The 9683-nt window shown below is 36.0% G+C and overlaps 3 protein-coding genes across 7 annotated transcripts in view; 2 read left to right on the top strand and 1 right to left on the bottom strand.

Annotated features, from left to right (window-relative positions):
* Positions 1-94: 94 nt before the first annotated feature.
* RpL37A (ribosomal protein L37A) lies at positions 95-1666 on the top strand. Its single transcript, XM_076123874.1, has 3 exons — positions 95-249; positions 446-574; positions 1486-1666. Exons 1-3 carry the CDS (start codon positions 247-249, stop codon positions 1624-1626), a joined length of 273 nt encoding a protein of 90 aa, XP_075979989.1. The 5' UTR covers positions 95-246; the 3' UTR covers positions 1627-1666.
* A 2915-nt stretch (positions 1667-4581) lies between these two features.
* Positions 4582-6790, bottom strand: LOC142979408 (solute carrier family 41 member 1-like). Of its 2 annotated transcripts, none has more exons than XM_076124293.1 (2): positions 6404-6790; positions 4582-6298 (listed from the first exon to the last, which is right to left on the bottom strand). In XM_076124293.1, the coding sequence occupies exon 2, from the start codon at positions 6289-6291 to the stop codon at positions 5005-5007; it is 1287 nt and encodes a 428-aa protein (XP_075980408.1). In that variant the 5' UTR covers positions 6292-6298; positions 6404-6790; the 3' UTR covers positions 4582-5004. The 2 variants fall into 2 exon arrangements, with proteins under 2 accessions (XP_075980408.1, XP_075980407.1); XM_076124292.1 differs by having other exon boundaries at positions 4582-6310; positions 6404-6789.
* A 1073-nt stretch (positions 6791-7863) lies between these two features.
* The window catches only part of Pgant5 (polypeptide N-acetylgalactosaminyltransferase 5), a 30353-nt gene continuing 28533 nt past the window's right edge, over positions 7864-9683 (top strand). For all 4 annotated transcript variants that reach the window (XM_076124117.1, XM_076124115.1, XM_076124116.1 and 1 more), the window contains exons 1-3: positions 7864-7994; positions 8297-8534; positions 9365-9581. In XM_076124117.1, the coding sequence (XP_075980232.1) occupies positions 8379-8534; positions 9365-9581 (373 nt within the window). In that variant the 5' untranslated portion in view covers positions 7864-7994; positions 8297-8378. The remainder of the gene's footprint in view (positions 7995-8296; positions 8535-9364; positions 9582-9683) is intronic.

The raw sequence follows: 9683 nt of genomic DNA, 5'->3' as shown, positions 1-9683 counted from the left end.
TTTGCTTGCTCTTTACACATTAAACATTAATAAAATATAACATTTTTATGGCTGATTTACAAGGCGTTCGCATTTTTGTTTTAATTTTAAATAAATTAAAATGGTTTTCTTAAGGTAATCTTGCCGCTACCATAGACTAATGTAGAATAATCGTGCTGTTTGACTTGAAGAAGCAACACTGAACTTAACTGTCAAAAATTGTTTCTCTTCTTTTCTGTCAACCGCGGAGTTAGACAGGTTATCAAAATGGTGAGAATTATATTCCTAAATATTTTGAGAATCATACGATAATAATAGTGATACGATTCGTTAAACGGGTGCTAGTGAAAGTTATAAGTGTGCCGTACGAATATTTTACGCCGTGGACGTATAAGTTTCACCGCAGTTCAAACTTTCGGTGGCAGTGCTTCAGTTGATTTGTAAAACAATATTGTAATGTTTTCAGGCCAAACGCACGAAGAAGGTCGGAATCACTGGCAAATATGGCACACGTTACGGTGCCTCCCTCCGTAAAATGGTCAAAAAGATGGAAGTCACCCAGCACGCAAAATACACTTGCTCGTTCTGCGGTAAGGTTAGTATCACAACAGAAAATGCACTTCCCTCGGTGTTCCTTACACTCTCAAATCGTCCTTTGCTGAATACAGCTATGAAAGCAAGGGCTGAACTTTTGTTAGCAGATAAGGTTATGTTTACATCCTTTACCTAAAAAATTTTTCTTAGTTATTTCACAATGTTTTGATATGGTTTGCGCGGTACTTAGTTAAGCTTTCACTGATTTATTTATTGAAATAGTACTATAGTATATTTAGACGCTTTTTACAAAGTGAATACTGTCAGTATTGAGTCAGTCAGAGTCAACATTTAGTGGCTACCAGATAAACAGTAAATATAAGGCTGTAATAGCTTCATTATTGCCTCCTTCGTAACTTAATTCAGGGTCTAACTTACTACAGTTCCAAGATTTCACTGTTATATTTTGTTTAAGCAATTTGTGGATCAAATAGCCACTCAAACGTCCGTGGAGACTAAAGTATCCATAATTATATTACAATACCCTCCACGGACGTTTGAGGGGATAGATAGAGTACCTATATGATCCACAATTTTGGTTGTTTACTTATGGATTATTTTTTATTACTTTTTATGAATGAAATCTATTAGGTTTATGTTTAAAAATAGAATCATGTAAGAAACTAACTAAATGAAACTATATTATTACATTACAATTATAATTAATTGTTTGGACTCGAAATTATATTTCATCTATTACCTGTATAAATATTTTAAATCTCTTTCATATGTATTAAATAGAATTAGAAGAAAAAGATTACCACATCAATATTTGGCCTTTTGAACTGATTGTTGATTGACAAATGACAAACTCATATGTGTAGATTGTAGATAAACTAATTCTAAAACTGATTGACAATCTACTGTCCTATGACACTATCTATATTAATTTCAAATGTTTTTCAATTTCAGGACGCCATGAAGCGCTCTTGTGTTGGCATCTGGTCTTGCAAGCGCTGCAAGAGGACCGTAGCCGGAGGCGCATGGGTATTCTCCACCACTGCCGCCTCTTCCTGCAGGTCCGCTGTCAGGAGGTTACGTGAAGTCAAGTAAACATCTGACGTTAGCATAAGATAATAAACTAAAAACACAAGTTCTTTTGTTTTATTCAGTATTTGTTAAGACAAGTGCATGTGCACAAACCAACAAGGTATTTTGCAATGCGTGTAATATAATAATATTATCCGCATTGTTAGTGCAAATAGTTGCAAAACATGAGAATAATAAATAATATTCTCATGAATAACAACTTTTTGCATATCTACTTTTATTTCGATCAAAATTTATAGCATAATCATATGATAGTTTTTCTAATCTGATGTTACTCTATATATAGGCGCCTGCACTGTCCATTTTAATTATAGGAGTCCACCACATGGATGTAATTTAAATTGCCTACTATGGACTTAAAGCTAGGCTACAACACTGAGTTTCGTCAATATATCGCTAATATTTTCGAGGCTAGTCTTAGAATCTTGTATTGCTGTGTGACATCGTTTTTGCGATGCGTCGTCGCAACACGCTGTTGTTCGCCCTAGAGAAATCAAAAAGGTCCTATACCCAAGCATTCATAGATAAAAACAAACAGATCGTTGCACGATTAATATTTAGTGTGTTACTCTTGTATTGTGGCCTATACTTGTAATTTCAAGTAGTTTGACAGAAATAACGTCAACACGATGATGCGACGTATATTATTTTGTAAATCGTACAAATATTGTTCCGTGTGGAAATCGAACCTGTAACTATCCAGCGACAGCGGCATGGTGATCGCCTAGTCACTGATTATACCACAAACGCTGGTTTTAGATGAATGCAAGAGGTGAATTAATAGATAGCATTTCAGCATTACTGGTACATCATTGCCTTATTTTTTGAAGAATATGTACTGGTCTGCACCTACCGGACATACAAGTAGAGTTGGTAACATAGAGCGATTGATTAAAATGTGTCTTGAAATAAATAGAACGTTAAATTTTGCACATAGCCCACCTTCGCATTGTGCAGTCGAGCAAACAAATAGGTAGTACTTTTATAGTCCACTAGATGGCGTAAGTGTCACTTGCATCAGTTTCGTAATTCGTTGTGTTGTTTTAACGTTTATAATAATAATTATTATTGCTACGTAGGCGCTTGCTGTTATAAGACTACTAGAAATTATGAATCATATCGTTATTTCGTAATTATTTCCGCTATGGCGGCCAGTTTCATTGAAACCTGCAGCCAACTGTACAGAACTTAGTTTAGACAGGCCAGAGGGGCTATCACGTATCTCAGATGACAACCATTTGAAAGCCACTGTGCTGTCCATTGTTTTTTTCCTTAGATGATAGTGATTAATACGTTAAGGCACTTGTCCCACCGCCGACGAGAAAACGACAAACTATCGGCTATTTTCTCGTTCAAGAAACGTATAGTAGATATGTATTCCATGTAAACAAAAGAGACACATATACAAATAGTTGATCGCTGACTGTTCACGCTGACGGCGAGCACTCTCTTCACTAGTCTGTTGCTAAGCGACCAGAACCATGAAAAATAACAATCGCTCAGCGATACCCGCGCGATTAGAACACACGTCGAGAGAGCCACCAGCTGTCATTTCTCTACGATGATGACAGTGATGCGAGCGATCGCTCGCCTCACTCGCACACTCGTTTGTAGCAGAGCTACACAACTACCGCAACTACACACTCACTCCCCTCGGCTCGCCAACTCGTTTCCAATTCTAGCTCTACTCGTTACTCGTTCATCGTTGGCGGTGGGACAAGTGCCTAAGTCAAAGCAGCAATGTGACCATAGATTTGACGTATACTAGCTGTCAACTTAGATACGTGATAAGCCCGCAGGTCCGTGCCCCGAACACATGTACCTACACTCTCTATTCCTTGACTCTCATAGTCCGGTCACCGGTGGGACGGCTAAACAGACACAACCAGGGAGAGGTCAGGCGCAGGACCGACGCCTAATACGTGCTCTCCGGGGCACATTGGCCTACGACCTCATGTTCCTAACTCCAGGCAATCTTTGAGATTTTTTTTACAGTAAACTCGGAAAAACTTTTTTTTGACCCGACCCAGGATTTGAACCCGGGACTTCTTGCGCGGCAGTCGCGTACGCATCCGACCGCATCACAGACACACATATAATAAACCATTTATGCCCTATAATATTAATGGCTATTTAGCGCTCTAAATTTATTTGAGTCGGACATCAAATTATCGGTATTAGCGAAGTACCTAGCTGTTGATTGTAAGAGGATAACTAAAGCATAACCACCAGTATTGTCGGTCGATAACTTACCACATTTGGTAATACTCGTGTCGTAGATAATGTAGCGACGGGAAAACCCGTTTACTTATCGAAATGATAATTAATAGCTTTTCGCTAATTAATTGACTTGCCGTTGAGCAATGAAATTTATTAGTAATTAACTTCCTAATAAAATACCTACCTTCTAATTGTACTTTTCATTTAACGGTTTCTCGAGCTCATTAAGAGCCATTAAAAATATATTTACATTCCATTTGCGATACTTTGCGGCACTGAAATAGATATCAGGTAGGTAGGTACTACTTGATAATAATTTTCAATACATATAACTACACCACAGTAAATTACCGTGGCTGTAAAATTGTTAAAGTTTTCTAATGTCTGATTTTTCTTATCAATTTATGCATTGAATGTTTTAATGTAAAAATATATAAGTAGTACAGTATCGATTTGGACAGAAATAAGCCTGTCAAAAATTCGATTAGATAATAAATCATATCATGCATCTGCAGTTTTTACTAAGTAAGTAGATATGGAGGACTTTATAAAATATCTATTTCGTGTGGGAAGGAGCTGGTTAAACACTACACATGTATCGAGGCCATATTAAATGAACGCCTCCTATTACGAATTAATTTAGCCACTTAAAGTTCGTGCTCACTATCTACTATTTCTACTGCGAATAAAGAGATAAATAATGCCGTCATAGATAGTACAGTTAATAAAAGACTAACAGAACAAAATCAACAAGTTTATTGAAATCACAAAATTCAATGCCCTTTTTATTATTATTTAATGTACTTATAAAAATATGTTCTTTTTACTTTTAAGTATATAATAGCACCATTATTATTTATGTACATATTTTAAGTCTTCTGTACATTGACAACAGGTCATGTAAGTACATCATGTAAAAGTTATTAGTATAAAACAAGGTTTCACAATGACTGCTGTTGATAAATGTGATAAGTAATGTTGCCTGCAAATATGTCTGAGGTTGCCACTTAAGTACATACAGAGATGAGATAAAATCATGGCACATGGGTGAATAATGCCACCATCAAAGTCTTATAAGTTAGAAGTCTTACAACATTATATAATTATGTATAAAGGAAAAAAATAGCTTCTCAAGCAAACATACAAAAATAATTACTAATTTTAGTCACCAACATCACTGTCTTTATCACCAATAACATATAGAATACTGAACGCCACACCCAGTAGTGCTGTGCCTAGTAAATCGCCCAGTGCAGTAAGGTACGGTATTGCTGAGTTATCAGGATCCATACCCATACGCCACATCCATCCCACCATGTAGTGACTGATTGTTAGCAACAAAAACACTTGCAATAGTGCAGCAGACATATAAACCAGTATGAATGTAGGTGTTGTGGATGTATGGCCAGCCCTTAAGTATCCAATCGTGTAAATGAATATCAGCTGGCCAGGAATGACCATAAGTAATAAAAGTTTGGTGGTACTGCCAATAACAGAACCTTCCTTTTGTCCAGTGTGTAGTTGTGTAGATAATCTGGAGGCATGTACAGCCACCATGTTGCCACCAATTCCATTAATAACCAGTTGATAGACAGCAATTCCAGAATACATTGACACAGTGTGGTCCAGGATTAATCCTCCAGCACTGCTGATTACCATGGCAGAAACAACAGGAACCCATCCTTCATCCAATGCTTGCCTAGTAAATTCATTATTCCAAGCGATATACCCACACACTGGTACGAGCCACGCGCCAACAACGATAATAATAGATGGTAGTAAAGCACTTGTGCCAATAGATTTAAACAGTAACGACGCTATCCAAGATAATAGTGCCAAGGTTGTCAAATCTCCCAAACTAGCTGCTATAGGTGTAGCAACATTATCTGGATTTATATTTAACTTCTTTGATACCACTACCACTCCTATCATGATAATACCGAGTACAAAACTGGCAGATGATGCTGTCAATACACTAGACGCACACAACAATAATGCATGATGAACATCAAATTGTCCCTCTGGTATCCAGCCCATGGCAACTGCGGCCATGGCAGCCAAGAACCCTACAAGAACAGCTTGACATTGAATGAGACACAAATTTCCAATTACCAATGATCCCAAACTAGTATCCAGATGACCCAAGTGGGCATGAGTTGACAATCTAGATGCTAAAGTCATTTCCAAGTTACCTTTCAACCCCAGCAGGGCCGGCACTAGGATGTAAACTTCTGATACTTTGGTAAACACATCCCAATGTTGCACCACATCTAGTAACAGACTGGCAGCTACCATGCCAAAACCAGCCAGCAAGAACGATACAAACATCTGAACTCCAGCCACCCATGAGTTCTCTTTTTCATATTTGATGTCAGGTGGCTTCTCTTCATTTGTTATAAGTTTGTATGCAGTCTTTGTTTCGCTGGCGAATTCGTCATTCCGCGTCATCCTAGAACTGTTCTTGTTTCTGTTCATAATTATAAATTAAATTATTCTGGTAAGAAAAGATAAGTAATTAAGCTAAATTACACTTGTGTAAATTCTTAAAAAAGTGACATACTCTTATCCAAGTTCCAGTTCATTCGTCGAAGTCTACTGCCAATATCTGGAGGTCCGCAGGAACTGACAGGATGCTTTGAATATCCTCTATCCTTGATTATTTTTCAAGTGTTGAAATGCACCTTTAACTCGATATCTTGAAGTGCTGAAGATTGCTGAGCGGTTGAATCCTCAACAAGTTACGTATTTGTATTTATTACTGTTACAAAATGAAAGAAATTGAATATATTTTTAATTTCACTTAATACATCAAAATGTACATTACACTAACGAATAAACTATCCTAGCAGTGGCTCGTTGTTAAATCTAGATTTGGGATCAACTACCGAATGATGATAACAGACTATCAGACAGCTCACAGCTGTCACAAGCTGTCACGGCTGTCAATCCGCTAACCAGTCAGCAACCTAGGGATTGCAAAGTCTACGTCTATCTATTATATCGATAGACACAAAATAAATGTTAGAAATAATGTACCAAAAATAAAATGATCGAATTGTTACATTAAAGACTAGCGTTGAGAATTTTAAAATTATTAACACATTTAAAAAGTATATATTTAACCTATTGAGGGATATATTAAAAATAAGTAAAACAAACAAAATAACATGGCACCAAATTCCAATATTAAACTACCTGAATGATTAAAAGTTGCATAACAATGAGATGAGATAGGAAAAAGTAAAAACATTTGTTTAATACAGTGATAACAAAGTGGTTTAAGTTGGCACCTCCTACGAAAGTGTTTGCAAATTCGAACCCGAGACAACACAGCAATGAACTTTCGAAGTTATTTGTGAACGGTGAAGGAAAACGTAAAATGTAACAACGTAATTAATACATTTATTGAGGGCATGCGAAGTCTTCAAACCGCATTTGGCCAGCGTGGTAGACTTAAGGCCTAACCTCTCCCTCATTTGGAGGGAGACCCTTGCCCAGCAGTAGGACAGTAACTTTTGATGTGGAACGTATGTTAAAATGTGAATATTTCTATTAAAAACGGCTGCTGTATATCGATATCGATACTTCGACGTTTCTGCTACACTGTCATGTGTCAAATGGCATCAAAAATCCGAAAGCTGTGAGTGGAATTTACGCAATTTGTAAGTAGCAGTATGTCTTTCAATTTATTAGTAAAATTTTAAATATAGGTATTGGAAACATCTTCGGAAGAAACAAATTAACTGCAAAAAAATGTTACCACATGTACATATTTTCTGAGTTTTGCATGTTTTTGTCTACTGACATAGACAATGTACAATTCTGCAACGTTTTGCTGTTACTCTTATAAAGTTTTTGATTATTTTGTATTCTATCTTTTAATTCTTGCGACTATTAACAATATATTAAGTTTCAATACTTTTATTTTGTGATTATGCTGATATAATTATGAAATTTAATAGAAAATACTGATTTCCAATAAATAGCAGAATTGCGGCCCATTTTGACACGGTAGAAAGTTTGACGTATACATTTTGGCTTGTCGCGATTGGCGATTGTCGATGGAATTGATTGTGACGAGTTGAATGTGGACCGCGAGCTACCATTCACTATCGTTGCATTTAATTAATAAGTTTCACAAAAATAAAACGGTATTTAATTTATTTTTTATTGCGTTAATTTATTTTTTACGATTTATATATTTATCAACGAGTGTAATTTAATTATTGATTGACTGCGAGTGAGAAATTTAGTGCTCTATCCACTTTTTAGATCCGGAAACCTACTTACTGTAAAATTTTGCTTAGATATTTAGATTGTTGATGCAGCACGGTATAATATTAATATCAAACGAGATGTGTATGATCTTATCTATATGATGTGTCGAAGTTTAATCGGTGAACAAAATCACAGTTAGTTTTGCTTTGTTTGCTGAATTTCGCGTGTGTTGCAGGTCGGGAAGATAACGTGACATTAGTGTGGCCGTGTTGTCATGAGGCAGTGAACCCTAGTGCGTGCGAACTTGATCGATTAAAATGTTCAGGAGCAAAATACGGATACACACATGCCGGATAATATTGATCACATCGCTAGTATGGGTCCTAGTGGATGTCATGCTGCTTGCTATGTACTCCGACTGCTTCGGTGACGGCTGGGACTGCAGCAAAAAGTCTAATGTAGTCGTTGTTCAGGTAAAAACTAGGATAAGTTCAGCATCTGACAGCCTGCACTCACACTGACATTGTAAATTCAACTTGTTTACAGTATTTGCAAGATTCATCTTGGTTGACCAAATAACTGTAGAAATTCATTTAACTGAAGGAATGTAACTGTCTAGATGGTCTTAACTTATAAAGTTATTCACTGTTATGTGGGAGTCCAGTTGTTATAAGTGTACTAACACTTAGTAATACTCTATGACTAGTGAAAGGGAGTTCAACTAGTTGCTAATTTAATAGACAAAATCACCCACAAACATTGATAGCAAGAAATCTGTTAAGATTCCATGTCATTTATTAAATATTTGATCAGCCACTAGGTGGTTCTATTTATGGTAATAAATGAATACTAGAAAATTTAATGAAGTATAAAATAATAACTGACATTTAAAGTAATGGATTTGGTTTCACAAACTGTTTCATAAGTCAGGCATCAGTGATGTCAATGACTCTTGGCATTTGTTTAGGTCATGGTCCTCCATGTCTAATGTGGCTATTTATACCATAGAAACATTTATTAATGCAGTTTTTTTATTATATTTTATGGCCCATAATTACTTGTTGTCATAGAAATTTAAATTATTTATTTGACCTAGATGTTTTTGCATTTATTATTTTATGCTCACAAAATATTTTTTATTATATGAAATCATCAGTGCTTTGCCAAAAAGATTCTAGAAACTTAAGATAATAATACAAAACAGTTTTAAAGGCTTAAGTTATCTGTAAAAAAAATGTTTTTGCTGGAATACAAACTTTTGTATTTCACATTGCATATAATTTTGTTTTGTTCTTCCAAATAGACTAAGGAAGAGTTTAGGGGTAAGAAAGCTGCAATAGCAGCAGCATTACAAAGGGACCGGATAGATGATGATGACACAAATTTAGAAGTGAATGAAGTGGAACAAGATGGGATAGGGGATGATGGGATAATGCTGGCTCCATATCCAAAGTCACGGCTCCAGAGTTGGGAGCCAGCACCTGTTGTCAAACCTGTTGGCTCATCACCTGGAGAGATGGGTAAGTTTTATTCTATCATTAATTGGATTAGTCTCCTTACTTAGATAAAAAATATTTGTATTAATGTAATTTTTGGATAAATAAGATAAAATTAATATAACT

This window comes from Anticarsia gemmatalis, chromosome 16, assembly GCF_050436995.1.
Source record: "Anticarsia gemmatalis isolate Benzon Research Colony breed Stoneville strain chromosome 16, ilAntGemm2 primary, whole genome shotgun sequence".
In the NCBI taxonomy this organism is placed as follows: Eukaryota; Metazoa; Arthropoda; class Insecta; order Lepidoptera; family Erebidae; genus Anticarsia; species Anticarsia gemmatalis.
Note: the sequence above shows the minus strand (reverse complement) of the source record. Positions and strands in the feature narration are given on the sequence as shown.

What these genes read in the sequence shown, in the direction of transcription:
- RpL37A (XM_076123874.1), top strand. An exon ending in CTTGCTCGTTCTGCGGTAAG is followed by an intron (nt 575 to 1,485) that starts GTTAGTATCACA and finishes TTTCAATTTCAG; the next exon opens with GACGCCATGAAGCGCTCTTG.
- LOC142979408 (XM_076124293.1), bottom strand. Translation starts at nt 6,291, where the DNA reads ATGACGCGGAATGACGAATTCGCCAGCGAAACAAAGACTGCATACAAA.